Genomic DNA, 15,623 nt, shown 5'->3' with positions numbered 1-15,623 from the left:
CGGCCCCGCTTCCCCGGCCTTGACGGTCGCCGCTGCTGCTCCCGGTCGTGCCCACGGAAGGATCTCTGTTGTGTTAAAGGGTTCAGGAGCTGGGCTGAGGTCTGGGCGCGGGGCCGGTCCGGCCGGGCGTCGGGAGCGGGTCGGGCACTTAAGTGGGAGCTGCTTGGTTGCAGCGGGGAAGCTACAGGCAGAAATAAGGCGGTGTTGGAAAACGTGCTCCTTATCTGGTGTATTCAGGTACCAAATAGTCTGACTGGAAGGAAGAGGCACCCTCTGGAAATGTACGGCTCAAAATCTGATGGCTTGGTTTTGTTTTAATTAGGTCCGTGGTCAAAGGCTTTGAAGTAATCATGGATAAAAGAGGAGGCATAACAGAGACTGAAAATGGTGATGCTTTCCTGGAGTTGAACAGAATTACAACAAAATACCCACATCGTTACACAAAGGTGGGCTCTCTCTCCTCCCCTCTGAGTTGTGCAAGGAGCTCTTGGTCACAGAAGTAGAGTGGGAGGTGCAGGTTCTGTGGGAGGGAAGCACTAAGGGGAAGGCAGGAAAGCCTTTGCCTGGATTGGGATTTGCAAGATGGTGTTAAATGTGAGATAGCTGTGCAATCCTGTCCTTGATATACCGTGTTTTAATACCGGTTTTAATAGCTGAGCACCTCACAGCATGTGCTGGAGAGATTATGTTAGGGACTTGAAGTATGTTGTTCTACCAGCTTGCTTAAGCACCTGGGCTTCATAGTTCTGGTTAGTTTTCAGCAATGCTACTTTAAGAAGTTGACCAGAATGTTTCCTTACAGTAGATGCCACTTCCTTGGAACATATAGCACACTAGATCTTATCAGGAGCTTTAATGTGTTTACTAAGGTGGCTTTTGTAATCTTAAAACTGCTCTTGTTCGGGTGCTAGAAGCCTAAGCACTTATGATTCCAACTAATGCTTAGTGTTAAAACTTTGACACAGGTGCTTTTGTTTAGCTGTGATACCTAAATACATGCATGTGTGGAAGAGCAATAACTGAGTAACTTGTAAACAGGGATTCTTTCAATACTAAGTGAGCTTGATATGCTGTGGGTTTGAATATATGTAAGTTTGAAGCTCGTTTGGGGTTTTGGTCCCACTGCTGAAACTTGCCTTTAGAAGGAGCCTTTAATCATGGCGATTTTTCCCGTTGCTGAAAGCTGTGGGAACAGGTGGTCCTTGCTTTGTGGAAATCTGCTAAGATACTTTGCAACAAATGACCTGAAGTGTGGAACAGGGTGAGACAGCGTGCTGTTGCTGACTGTGTTATCTTGAGGAATTCTGAGCTGTTAGCTTCCTAGTAGGTGGTTTTCAAAAGAAGAAAAAGAAGTTATCGCTGTGTCTCTGTTCTGTTGAGATAGTACGGCTGGCTTATTTTGACCTAGACATCAACAATAAACAAAGTGCCTTGGATTTGGTGTAACTTATGTGGGAGTAGCATGACTTTCTAACCTAACTTCTTAGAGAAGATGTACACTTCTAAGATGCAAAGTATCCTATTGCTCAGACCTTGTTATTCAGTTAACTATAATGTGAAGAAGAGCTGTCTTTAGACTTTCACTGCTGGAGAAGTGGTGTCTGTGCTAGTTCAGTCTTGCCCAGCTCCTCTCAAGACTGGTAACTGAATGCAGCTTCATATTCTGTTTGCTTTTTTAGGCAGTATTCAGCTAGTGCTGGTGATACCTGTACACTGAAACAGGTGCACTTGTAGCTTTGCTTTTGTTAATTTGGTACCTATTGTTTCTGATCAGGATAAAGTGGCAGAGCTAGTGCCAGAAGACATCTAGTCTTGTTTATCTTTTGGTTTCCAAGGAGTCTAAAGTTAAACACCAGGAATAAGTCTGTGTTAAAAGATCTTGCATCATATGTTTGGGGCTTTTTATAGTCTTGTTTGTTTTTTTGTTTTGTTTGGTGTTCGGTGGGTGTTTTTTATTTTACAAGCAGCATCTGAGATGCAGCTGGTTTGAGGTGCTCAGGTAATTACATTGTAAAGTACTCTCATATGATCCAGTTTCCTACTGATTAGGGATGGGAGGAACACTAGTTCAGGACATGTGCTGCTGATTTTGGAAAGGGACTGATTTCCTTTAAGTTTATCTTCTTTAATACCAGTAGAAAAACAATTAGCTCATAGTAGGAATCCTTCTGAACTGTTTGAATAAAACATGCTTTTCCCCCACTGGCTTTAAGTACTGGTGTGTGAATTAGTGAAAACAACCCCAAAACATCTTGGAAGTGCTAGCATTAGTATCCTCTAATATGAGGGGTGTTATTTAGTCCAAGCTGTGTCTTTTCTAGTTCTTTAGATGCTCCAGGGTTGCACAGCTAATGAGCTAAAGCAAAGAAAGAATTCAAATTTTCCTCACCCCAATGGAAGAATTGCAATAGGATCTGATGGAGAGTCTATGTTGGCCACGAGACTCCCTCTCGTGGCCAAAAAAACAGGCGATTTCAAGTTTAGTGATGGACAGTGCTGTTAATACTTGTAATACTATCATAAATCGATGCACGTACTACAGCACTGGTTTATTTTGGGAAACTATGGGCAGAGAGACCAGTCTCCCTCCCTTTTTTGCTGAAGACTAGTACAGGGTGATGTTTGGATATATATATGTGTGTGTGTGCATATTAAGATTTTTGTCTGGCTACCAAGCTGCCATCTGGAAACTTTCAAGTATCAAGCTCATCTAGTTAATGAGCTGGTTTTAATCATATGAGGATAATAATATAAAAGCTCTACACAATATTTTATTATTTGGGAAAAGGTAGAGAGATTTTCATCTTCAGTTTGGCTGATACGTGGTGTCTGCTCTTTGGATCTCTTTAGCCTTCCAGCTGCGCACTGATATCTGCACAGTTCTGAATCACTTCAGTACAGTTGGGAGTGAGGCAGATTGAAGAAAGGTAATCTAGGGAGAAAGAGTAAGTTTTTAATCAGAAATGTGCATCTTGACTGCAGTCAAGCCGATGATGATTCAAAGCACCAATGGTCACACCATTAATAATGCTTTGTAAATGGAGCAAACTGCAGTGAGGCTATAGATTGATTACTACTCTGCCTCAAATGACTAACTGCTCAGGAGTGTGTTAATAGTAAACTAAAGGCTGTATTTGAAAGCTGGTGGAAAGTGGGAAAACTGTAGTAATCATTCAGCATTGATTTGGTGTCGGGTAGAGTGGGTAATTGTATAGCATACACTTATATGTCTTGGAATGGGTAGTAGTGAGAAATGGCAAGCTTGTCTGGAATTTCCAGATTTACATTAGTAACTGATATGGTGGTAATGCTTTTCTTTACCTGCTGGAACTCATAGAGCATTAAACATGGCAATATTGATTTCATCTTGAACTTACTTGTTCCACTATCAATGATGCTAGCCCTTCCTATAAGCCAAACTGTCCGAGGAAGTGAATAGGTCAACATGTATGATGTGAACAGCCTTTGAAGGACTGAGCTTGACCTAGGGAGGCTTAGTGCTTCAAATAAGTGTTTGCTCAGTGGCCACTGCTAGAAGAACTGAAAAATAAACTTGCTGTCTAATGTCAGCTTTACACTTTGGCATTTCACAGGATGTGAAATTGGGAAACTTAGGTTGTCAAATTAAAACACTACATTGAACAGGCAGTCTGGAACAGAGATTTTGTCACTTGAATCTTGTCTAGGTGAGAATTGGAACTGATTTCTTGCCTTTTTTTTTTTTTTTTTTAATAGGAGGAACTGCTGGATATTAAAGAGCGTCCCTACTCCAAGCAAAGACCTTCTTGTCTTTCTGAAAAATATGACAGGTATTATCTTGATCATGCAAAAACTATATACATTTCTTTCAAAATGAAAGCTTAAATTGCAAAAAATTCTTCACTAAGTGCACTTATGCTGATGCAAGATACATAAGTTTAGCATATGACAGCATTTCCAGAGGTACTAATCTATTAGGAAAGGCTTAATGCAGTAGCTAGGAATTCTGTGCTTTGAACAAAGATTATAACATAAGATCCAGCAGAAAATAACTTCACACAACACAAGTCTTAAGACCCACAGGACAACTACCAAGAATATAGATGGGTGTATAGCACAGACCAACTAGGTCATGTTGCAACAACCTGATTTGCTTGACGGATTACTCTCCCATGTTGACAGTACCTCATTTAAAAATCAAGGTGAGAATGTTCTTGGCTTGTTTATTAATTTGCTAAACAGCAGTATCTTTACTTTTTGGATTCATTTATTGTACAAGTAAGTATGAGATTGAGGTAACATTTTCTAATGAGAAACAACAGTGTACAGTTCTATGATCTACTTGAGTTAGTTTTTCCGTGTACCAGGCAAACTTCACCAAATCACATGTTGTCCCTTTTATGATCTGATTCTGAGTATTATAAATCCTTACTGTTACAGAAGGGATCCAGAATACTGTGCACAAGGTAATAAAGTATAATAAGGCAGAGATTTAGAAGCTGGGTATGAAAGCTGTTTCACTTGTACAGATTGCTTGTCAGTAAATTCTAGGTTTTCAGCAGTGGTATTATGAGCTATCTGTTAGACTCCAAGGTAGCAAACAACCCTGTAATTTTATTTTCATAGTGATGGTGTGTGGGATCCAGAGAAGTGGCATGCATCTTTATATCCAACTTCAGGAAGAACTTCACCAGTGGAAAGCTTTAAGAAAGATTTGGATTCAGATCGGACTTCTCTTATGCGTAGGATAGTAGGTAAGTGCATTCTTAGAGCACAAGACTCAAAACTGAGCACAGGCCATTGGCAAAACCTTTCCTTTGGTATGACACAGTCTCTAATTGTTTGATTGCACAGAATAAGTGTCAAGGAAGTCGTGGTTGCCCTGACTGTAGTTTTTGGTAATGGTTATCTAAGAACAAATGTTGGTAGCAGTCAGTTATTATATCCTACTATTCTTGCTATATGATAGTAAATACATCTGTAATAATGCAAGTGCTGGGTGCAATTTCTCTACAATTCAAGATTTGAATACTTGGGTCTGTAGTAGGAAAACAGGTACTTCCAAGGAGACTGCAGTGATTCCTCAATATCCAACTGTAAATTTAATTATTATTTTCCCCCTCTGCACTTGCTGTGGTCTTGGCTAGATTAGCTTTGCAAAAGTAAGTCCGGAGTGTTTTCCTTCAAAAAGCTCTGGAATAGCAGTGAGTCTGTGGAACAGAAGGTTGTTACATAGAGAACTAGCTTGTATTTACCAATACATTAAATTCAGTGCTTTTTGTCTGCTCTTTGACTTGTAGATCCAAGGGAGCGAGTGAAAGAAGATGACTTGGATGTAGTCTTAAGCCCACAAAGACGAAGCTTTGGAGGTGGCTGTCATGTAACTGCAGCTGTTAGCTCACGGCGCTCAGGGAGCCCATTAGAAAAGGAGAATGATGGTGTCCGTGTTATCGGTGGCCGTAGGATTGGCAGTGGAAGAATAATCTCTTCTCGTAACTTTGACAAAGACCACCGGGGTGGTGAGAAGGACATACGTGACTCTAGAGATTCAAGAGACCGTGATCGAGAGAGGGACTACAAAGACAAACGCTTCAGGGTTTGTTCTTTCTTTCGCTGACTGCATGTTACGTCAGAGGGTTTGGACACTTTGCTCTAAAAGCAACAGAGGCAGGCTGACTGCATGCAGCAGCTGTGTTCCACACAAGTAGGCCATTTCTTAAAAGCACCCTTATAATGTAAAGGGAGAGCACTCAGTGCTTAAAAATAAGTTTTCAGTCCTTTAGACAGCTTAGCTGGGATGCACCTAATACGGTGTGTTTCACAAACCTTGCCTGTGGTGGACTTAACAGCAAGATACTCGAATGTCTAATAGTTAATTTGTAGTTGTCAGTGAGGGGTTGTCTTAAACTCAGCAGATGGAAGCTTTCCATGCTTTCAGGCATTTCTATTTTTCTTTTAAAGCAGGAACCACTAGCCTAACTCTCAGGATACAAAACTGAGTTTATACAGATACTTGCAGACCAGTAGCCTTCAGTGTAATGAAGCAGAAATTCAACTGTAAAGCTTAAAATTTAAAAACTTACTGAGCACACAGAGTACATGTATTAACCTTATTTAGAAAAGAAAAATAGAACTGGTGTGAAAACACCATCACTTGCTTTGGAGGTCAGGGAGGAATCTTATGAAACAGCATTTTATGGTTAATATTTTTAACATCCCATTTCAGAGGGAGTTTGGTGACAGCAAACGTGTCTTTGGGGAGCGAAGGAGGAATGACTCGTACACTGAAGAGGAACCAGAATGGTTCTCTGCTGGTCCTACAAGTCAGTCTGAAACCATTGAGCTCACAGGCTTCGATGATAAAATTTTGGAGGAAGACCACAAAGGTAGAAAACGTACAAGACGACGCACGACCTCACTGAAAGAAGGTAATGGCAAATCTGGCAAAAGCTTTGCTTGTCTGCTGGCGAGGCATATTGCTGGATGTAGAAGTGTGACTGTTACAGATCAAGCAAGTGTAAAGGATAATGCAGTTTACCAACCTTTATCTTTAACTTGCACTTTAAATTTAAGCTTTTGGTCATCCTGAAGCAGAAGATGTAAGGCCCATAAGTAATCTTTCAGATAGCAAATACCTTTAAGTGATAAAATACTATTTTTCTCAAAGAAAGGCAGGAATGAGAGGCTGGGAAGAAACCTTGTATGGGTGTTGAATATCAGGCATTTGTAGGCTATTAAAAGTCTTGTCCATTTCTGTGTCCTGCTTGGTGCTAAAGGCTTGGTTTAAACTAAGCTAATACCCTCAGATACTTCAAATATTTTTCCTTATAGTAATACTATCATTAGGAACACTGAATTGGACTTAACAGCTGGCAGTAATGTAGCTTAAAGCTGAATTTGGAGGCTATCTGAATTTGTCTGCTGTCATTGGACTTCAGGTCTACAATGATTACTACCACTGCAAAGCTGTAGTGTAAACTTCTCTGAGGCAAGAGAAATTACTTTTTAATGCTAGAAATTCTGCAGGTGGACAACCTAAACCTGAGGAGTTCAGGTTTAGTTATGTATTCACTTAGCTAAGATGTGGTACAGTTTCAAGCATGCTAGGTTTGTAATTGTCACAGCTTTTTACAGCACCTGTGCTAGTTTGTTGAGTCTTCAAAATGACATGTGACTTGTTCCTGCTGGAGGAGTAGGAGCAATATTTGTCCTGTGTTGGCAATAAAAAGAATTCATGTCAAATACCAGTTCTTGGGGAATCTGCTCTCAGGGGCACATAGGAAGAAGGCAGGTGCTGTTGGCAGGATTCTTGATGGAAAAACAGCAACAGCTCTTAACTTACTGCCACGGCTATATCTCCTTGATGTGACCTAACGTCTGTTATGTTCTTCATACTTCCTGGGTTGATTAGGATGCAGTTCTTTACGCATGATTCAATGGCAGTTCTTATTTTCTTGAAGTAGATAGTCTTAATTACAGACCAGAAGCTCTGTGCTAGGAGTTTTAGTAGGTGCTAGTTTCTGTTGTGGCAGACTACAGCCAGCACAATGTAACTGGTGAAGTATCACATAGGTGGCTAGATTGGTCCTATGCTTCTAATTCCTAGGCAAATGCATTGACTGTTAAGGCATTGTTTCCACAGGAAACGGTGAAGTTCAGTGACTTGGCAATCACTTGATTTTTCTTTTTAAGGGATAGAATGCAATGGTGGAGTGGCAGAAGAGGATGAAGTGCAAACTGTCCTTGCCAATGAAACTCCAGCAGATCAAGAAGTTCCTAGGGAAGCTGTTTTACAAGAACCAGCTCCAGGAGAGTTTGACTTCAATGAGTTCTTTAACTTGGATAAAAGTGTTCCTGGCCTGGCTTCGGTGAGGGTTTTTTGATTTTCTTTTTAAAACTGACTGTGTTCATAAGAAGCATTTTTGCTGCTGCTGCATTCAGTGAAAGCTAAAACTTGTTGCTCTGTGGAAGTTGCTTTATGTGGTGTGTAAATCTAAGATGTAGAGATTTAGCTTTGGAGTCTTAGGATGTTGCTTCTAAAGTGTTATCCCTGGGGCTGGCTCCAAAGAAGGTATATGAGGCAAACTAGTTGATTATTTATCCTTTCTTTGATCTCTACTTGAGGACTCAAAAAAGCATCCTGGATAAATCTTCTTTGGAAGCATTATAGATATGTTCAGAGAAGGTTCACTGTACAAATTTAATATAGCTTAGAACAACCTTTTGCAGCTAAGTCTGGGAATCACAGCAAATGGATGTTCTGTTCAAGCTTCCTGGAAGGCTGTAAGCCTGGGCATACCTGACAAATATGGTCACTGACATATAGTTGGGTTCTTACTGGTACCAGTAATGTGGCTGAAAGGATGTGTCTGAAAAGGTTTGAATCTTTGCTATTTAAACCTCTCTATAGTGATCAATGCATTATTGCAAGCTATTACTACAGAGTTAGCAAAACATAGCCTACTGATTGTTTAAACAATGTTGTTTATGACACTAGTAGATACTCTTGTCTAGCTAAGTCCTATGTGGGATGCTACTGGTACTTAGGAGCTAGTAGCAAGACCATGAAGACTGACACACCGCAAGTATTTTCCAGTGTGGATTTTAACCTGCAGCCATGATTTGATGCGGATTCTGGTACTTCTGTTGATAGTGTGCAGCTCTTGAACACCTGATCTCTAGAGGTCATAGTGGACTGTTGGTGTTCACTTTTTAGTATGAAAGCTGTAACCAGTCTCTCTGGTTTTTTCTATGTGCTTTTTATTTTCACCACAAGAAGAGCAAAGCAGGTCCAGCAAGTACTGACTAAGCATAAGCCTAACTTGTGAACTGCTGATTCTGTTCTGACCTTTCCATCACTAGGAAGAAAAGCTATTCTTGACTGTTCTAGATGGTATAACTGATCAGTAGATGGAATTTGAGTAAAAAGGCTTAGTGTATTATTGAAAAGTGTGGTTTGTTTCTAAATTGTATCCTGACAGCAAAGACACTGATCTGATACAGTTTAGAAACATTAAAGTTTAAAAAAAAAAAAAAACGCCTTACCTCGTCTTTAATGTGAAATAGCTGCTTGCATTAAAAAGGTTCATTATATGGTGGCAGTAATTTGACAAATGTATAATGAAGAGTTTGTTCTCCCTATAGAAGATATAAATTGTGTGTCATTAGACTTGACAATCTCATTTTCAGTGTATCAGCAAGATGGTGTCTCCTTTCAAAAGCAGGGAATTCACAAGTCACAAAATACCCGTTAATGTAACTTCAGTAGGCAGGTATCTGTTAAAAAAAATTGAGTCACCTAGCCTGAGCATATTGTCATGCTCTTTCTTTGTCTTGGTGATGTGTCCATGACAAGTGCTAGAGTAGATTTGTACATTTCCTGACTTAACTGTCTTAATTCTTCTAATGTGTCAGATTCAAACAGTCAAAACCAAATGGATTAATACTGTCTTGGTTTCACTGTTGTAAGTAGTGTTGAGTGCCCCGTGTTTCATAGCAAACAGCTTCTGTGGCAGAAGGAAGCTGTTCTTTTGTCTAGAAGTAAATGTGCTGCATGGTGCCTATTGAGCAAACTTTTAACTGGATGCAAGATAGGAGAAGCTTTAGTTTGAGTTCAATTTTATAATGTCCTAGTTTTTAAATACTTATAAGCCAAAGAAGTGAACAGTTGCTATAAACTGCAGTGACTTTTGCCAGACTGTGAAGTGCTGGTTGGTGACCTCAGTTCTGCCCAGAGGTGGAAGGTGCTAACTGCTGATGCAGACTCCATTGACTTGAAGAATGCAACCTTATTCCCAGAATGGTTCAGCATGTGAAGTGCAAGCAAGGAGCACTGGCTCATTAGCTACTGGCCTTCTCCAGCCCTTCTAGGACACTTGCAAGTCAGGGGGTAGTCTTTGTACTTCATTTCAGTCCTTGGGCAGTGCAGGAACTGAATTAAATCATGACTGCAGAAAATCCAGTGGATCAGAGAACTACTCCTGTACAGTGACAGGGACCAGCCCTGAGCCATCTGACTCCCAGAATTACTCAGCATTATAATCTGTTCTTGTTCTTGTGGCAAATGTCTCTTTTAGAGCACATCCACTTTGAAATGGTGTACTTAGTGGTCTTTGGATGCCCCGATTATGCTGTTTCAGTTACAGTTTTACTCTGAACAAGTATTTGGTGTATATATAAAAGATGTGTGATGGGTTATGCTACACAAATGTTGCCTTATTGGAAGGAAAAAAAGGCAGTTCAAAGCTTTGAAACTTTTGGAACAGCATCAAGTTATCTGTAGGAGGATAATCTTGGTTGCACAGTAAAGCTTCTCAGATGTTGCTGATCTTGCTTCAAAAAAGATTATCTTTTCCCTCCCTAATCTAGATGATAGAGGATGTGCTGGGGGAAGGCTCAGTGTCTGCCATGCAGGTGGTTTTCTAATCCTAGTCGCTCTGGAAGTCGGTCAAGCAGCTTGAGATCTACACCACATGAGGAACTGGAGAGGCTAGCAGGTAAGACTGGGTCAGATAGCCTCCTTCCATATACCTTCCTACTGGTTCAATAAAAACATGGCAGATAAAGCTTAGGATAGTGCATTCTCCCAGTTTAAGCTCTTGACATTCTTCTCGAAGCTCCTAGAGCAAGCAGCAGCTTGTAAATTCTTTTCTAATAAATGTTCTTGTCATGCTTTCTGATGTCTTCCCAGCTGATCTTGGGCAAGGGGTGCAAGGCATAACTTGTCAGTGACGTATTGGTTACCAGTGTATGTTCATCTTGAGACATTGGGTTGGTAAACTGATGTCGCAGTGCTCCTGGTTTTGCTGTTTCAGGTCTAGAGCAAGCCATTCTGTCCCCTGGCCAGAACTCTGGAAACTACTTTGCTCCCATTCCATTGGAAGACCACTCTGAAAACAAAGTGGACATCCTAGAAATGCTACAGAAAGCCAAAGTGGACTTAAAACCTCTTCTCTCAAGTCTTTCAGCCAACAAGGAAAAGCTTAGAGAGAGCAGTAAGTGCCTCTTCAGATATTGTCAAGTTCTGGTGGTGCAGTATCTAAAGGCAAGAGGCTTGGTATTCTGGAAACTTCAACTGCTGAGTCCAGGAGTAGGAAGTACAATAGGTTTACTTACACTACTGGGAACCCAATATTCAACAGGTCTCAGTTGTGTCAATATCATCCCTGATTCTTTTCATCCTACTCACAGGATGACATCAGGACTCTATCAGACTGCTTTACTGGCCATTAATAATCATAAGTTAAGATGATGTAAGTCTTGATCTGAGTTTCCAGCTTTGTCTGTGTCATTTATATAACTTTTTCAGATTGGAGAATGGTAATGTCAGCTCTGAAACTGTGGCATTTAAACTCTGGGTTTACCAAAACCTTAGTATAAGTCATTCTTGCAAAGCATCTATAATGGATCTACTAAAACCTTAGTGCAAGTCATTCTTGCAAGCATCTGTAACGGACCAATGTGGTTCATCAAGTATCAGTATCTAAAAAGATGAACAGTGGGTTGAGGATGTCAATTTTTTTCAAATGCATACTGTAAACTTCTCCAGACTGTTGCTACCACTTGAAGTACAGTGTCTGTGCTCACTGTTGAGTGCATTAATTAATCTGAACATAGGAACAGATTTTCCTTAGTTATGCCAACCTGGCCGGAATCACAGGATTCTAGGGAACTTGGTCTTTTAGGATTCACTTTTGCTATGATCAGCTGTTCTAAACAGAATTCAGGGCTGACTTCAAACTTAATGTTCAAGGCACCTCCAAGTTAGGGATTTGCATGTTTGGGCCCATAGCATGCATGGAGGGTACAAAATGCATGTGTTCTTTGAAATCACAAGGTCTAATTCTGAATTGGTTTCTCTTGGTGAGCAGCATGGATTGCCACGTAAACAGGATGGAACAAAAAGTATTGGTGCTCTGATGTGTGTAGCTAGGAAGGAAAGCATCCAAGCACTGCAAATATTCTTAAGCATCCAGTCTGGGAGTATGGAGTGTCAGCTAACATGTGGAGAACCTTTTCATAACTTGCCTTAAATAGAAGTGTGAGTCTTCTGTATTCTGCTTAGTCTGACTTTCCTACTAAAATCTTTTTAAGCTTTGATCATTGCAAACAACGGATGAATGAACAAAAAATTGAGGAAGCTTCCATTCACTCAAAAGTACCTGATGTGGGTTCTGTATTCCCATAAAATGCTGTACAGTTCTTAAAGTGTTGTGGAGGTTTCAGGTCTATTTTTCTCCACCAACATCATATTTTCCCTCATGTTCCATACTGCATGTATGCATCATTACTTCTTTTCTCCACCTTCTTGCCCAAATTTCGAGTAAATCTTATTTCTTTGGGCCAACATCTGCTACAGCAACCCATGGCATGCTCCTGTCTCTTCTTCCTTTTCTCTTAAGATGTCATCCCATGTGATCTGTGTAGTTGGTCCATAAAGCATGTCTAGCCTTGATGTCAGGCACTCGTAGATACTTATATATGCATACACACAGGGGAAAAAGTACTGCTTAATAACACTTGTACCTTATTCTGGTTATGCCATTGAAATCTTGCTATAGTGGCTTTAATTTCTGAGCAAAAAAAATCTACTTCAAACTTTACACACATCAAACTAAGTGTGTAACTGGGTCTCCAAATTATCTAAATACTCCAGGTATGTATTATCTCTACTTAGGATGGCTTCAGACAGTTTTAACATTGCTTACACTTTGGCTGTCTCTCCTTGAGTATAAGATAATGGAACTTTCTTAATTGAAAATGAACAAAGTTGTCAGATGAATAGTCAGACATGGTTTGACAGCCAGTATGAATATCAGAAGATAAGTTTTTGGCTGTTCCTTGTTTTCAAACAACTTATATTCAAGACCTACATGAGAGAACTATGATTTACTGTTATTTCTCCTGTGTTTCTCAGCACATTCAGGCGTAGTACTTTCAGTGGAAGAAGTCGAAGCTGGGCTAAAAGGTCTGAAAGTGGATCAAGAAGGAAAAATTGCTACTCCATTTATGGCAGAGCAAATGGAGGAATCATTGAATGTCGCTGGCTCTAGACAGCTCAAGAAAGATGGAGACATGACAGCATTTAATAAACTAGTCAGCAGTATGAAGGCAAGTGGGACTCTACCTTCACAGCTCAAAGTCAATGTAAGTAGCAGACACCTGGCTCTCATGAACTGTGCTAAGACATGGCTTATGAACTGGAAATCTCTTACACAACCCCTCTGATAACGTGACCCAGGACTGGATACAGCAGCATGATACTAAATATAGACTTATATCTAGAATATTGTTGCTTGGAGGGGAAAGTGAGGGAGGTGCTTTGGTCCTTTTAGTTAAGCGAATTAAGTGTGTTTCAGTTCAGAGTTCGCAGGGTTGATTTCATGTTAAGTTTCTAAAAGCCCCAGAACTGCAGCACTATGTGAGAAGTCTAATTGCCACCTTGAAAGTGGATTTATTTGAATATCTAATCCAAAAGATTAATATCTGGACTTGAAAACTATAAATACTTGCCCTCCAAAACATCTTATATTACCAAAAGGCTGAATCTTTTATAGAGGATGCTTTGATTAGTGTTTAAGATTCTCCTACACTTGAACTCACCCTGTCTGAACCTTGCTTAATAAAATCAAGTGCATCTGTAGAAAAGGTACTGTCTGTGTAACAGACCTTATTGGTCTGCTGTTCATGGGAGACTTGCTAGTGTTAGTTTAATGTTAGCCTTAGTGTTGTTATTGAAAGGCATCTCTTGAAATGTGTGTAGTATCGCTACAGCTAATGCTTAACTGAAGCTCAGGTGTCTCACTTTAGTGACCTCTGTTTTAATAGAGGTATGTCAGTGCACATTCTAATATTTTTAACTTGAGTTTTAAAATTATCTGCACCAAGATAAAACTAAACTGAATCTCTGTTACCTGAAAGGTTACTATTAAACAAAAGATGATACTAAGCTTTAGACCAGAAGAGATTGCAGTGTAAGATTTCATCCTGCCACTAACTGCCTAAACAGTATGCTTGACTCTGAAGCTACCAATCACTACTACTGGCACCATAGAACACTTCTGACAACTGAGTCTATACCCAAGGACTTTCAGCCTCATCCCACTTCACTAAAAGATAGTGAAGAATGTAACCTTGCCTTGTGAAGAATTTGTAGATTTCACATTTAAGTCAGGACTTTCATTTCTGACATCACTTTACATTGACATGTAATTTTGATGCATAGAAATACATCTTAAATAAAACTGAAAAGTGTTTGTATAGTTTCAACTGACCACTTGGCCCAATGTTTCATCTCTAATTTACACAATTATATAAACTTATATATCTCAAACTTGATTAAGGCACATTCAACTACCTGTGTGTAATCATAGAATAGTTAGGGTTGGAAAGGACCTTAAGATCATCTAGTTCCAGCCCTAGGCATTTTCTTACCTAGGGAAGATCTGTGAGCCAGCTCATCCATCAACTTTGCTGGAATTTTGACTGCATAAATTCTGGTTCAAACAAAACAAGGGAAATTATTTCTGTTACTGAGACAAATGTAGATACAACAAGCACATCGAGAGACAATCACATCTAATTTACAGTGTTTTCATTTTATTAGCAGAGCCTTGAGAGCCACCTAATGTCACCTCCAGAGATGCCAGGCCAGCCTCTATCAAAGAATATTCTGCAGGTATTCTGGGGGGGCATGGGCAGGCAGAGGTACTTTAAGGCATATCTACAATGAGAAAAGAAGTTATTTGCAAAGAAGTTATTTAAGGCAATTGTGGGATCAGGAGTCAGACATGACTCTACAGAAGGAGAGAACTAGTTATTAGTTCAGTAGAAATTTGATTGTCATGCTATTTCCCATGATTACAACTTGAAAAACCTGGGTAAGTGCCTAATTGTAAGGGCAATCCAGAATTGCTGTATCTAGTAGCACAAGTCCACCTTGTCTCTTCAACTTGCTATAAATAGCAGAGCCTGTAGTGTAGTGAAATGAGCTCATTTGTATAAATTGAGCATACTCAATGTTCTTTCTTTGCTTATTCTTAGGAACTTCTCGGTCCACCCATTACCAGACCCGCTTCATCAAATGTCTTAAGTGGCCTGATAGGTGGTTTGGAGCCTGCATCCTCTCTACTGACGCAAAGAGCACCTTCTCCCCCTATCCCACCTGTGTTTCCAACTCGAGCTGCTTCTGCGGATTACCTGCGCCATAGAATATCTTCACCCATTGGTGAGACTGGTTGCAAAACAGCTTCTTTTTTTGTCTTGAGTTTGTTGTAAAGAATAATTTACAGAATAATAAGACATTTCTGGCACTTGGTGGGCAACTAGGTCAGTGTCTGCCTCTTGAGTGTAAGATGCCTTTTTATGTATTAGTCTCTAGTGTTAAATTAGTCTCCAAAAATTTAGATGGATCAGTTGGACCTCACAGTAAATACTGGTGTGGAATAATGTGCTCAGTTACTGTACAAGAAGGTAATTTTCAGAGACTACTAAGCCATTTGTTTTGCAAAACACTACTGGTAGCCTCCAGGTAGCTCTCCAGCCTAGTGATAAGGAAGAGATGAAGTTCTCTGGCTTAAAGGGATGAGCAGAGAGCCTTTACGAGGAACCTTTAATAAAGTGAAATTATTAAACTTAAGTATGTA

The 15,623-nt window shown here is 40.0% G+C and overlaps 1 protein-coding gene across 1 annotated transcript; it reads left to right on the top strand.

Annotated features, from left to right (window-relative positions):
* Positions 1-328: 328 nt before the first annotated feature.
* Positions 329-15,205, top strand: LOC104406390 (eukaryotic translation initiation factor 4E transporter-like; the record flags this gene model as incomplete). Its single annotated transcript, XM_010015351.1, is given in 12 exon segments — positions 329-446; positions 3,736-3,809; positions 4,606-4,733; positions 5,280-5,575; positions 6,206-6,407; positions 7,672-7,847; positions 10,348-10,385; positions 10,387-10,475; positions 10,794-10,973; positions 12,896-13,125; positions 14,585-14,656; positions 15,022-15,205. Coding segments are annotated over 12 exon segments (1,765 nt in total), but the record flags the coding sequence as incomplete, so codon positions are not given.
* Between the last annotated feature and the right edge of the window lie 418 nt (positions 15,206-15,623).

This window comes from Nestor notabilis, unplaced genomic scaffold (genome assembly GCF_000696875.1).
Source record: "Nestor notabilis isolate BGI_N333 unplaced genomic scaffold, ASM69687v1 scaffold32625, whole genome shotgun sequence".
Lineage (NCBI taxonomy): Eukaryota > Metazoa > Chordata > Aves > Psittaciformes > Psittacidae > Nestor > Nestor notabilis.
Note: the sequence above shows the minus strand (reverse complement) of the source record. Positions and strands in the feature narration are given on the sequence as shown.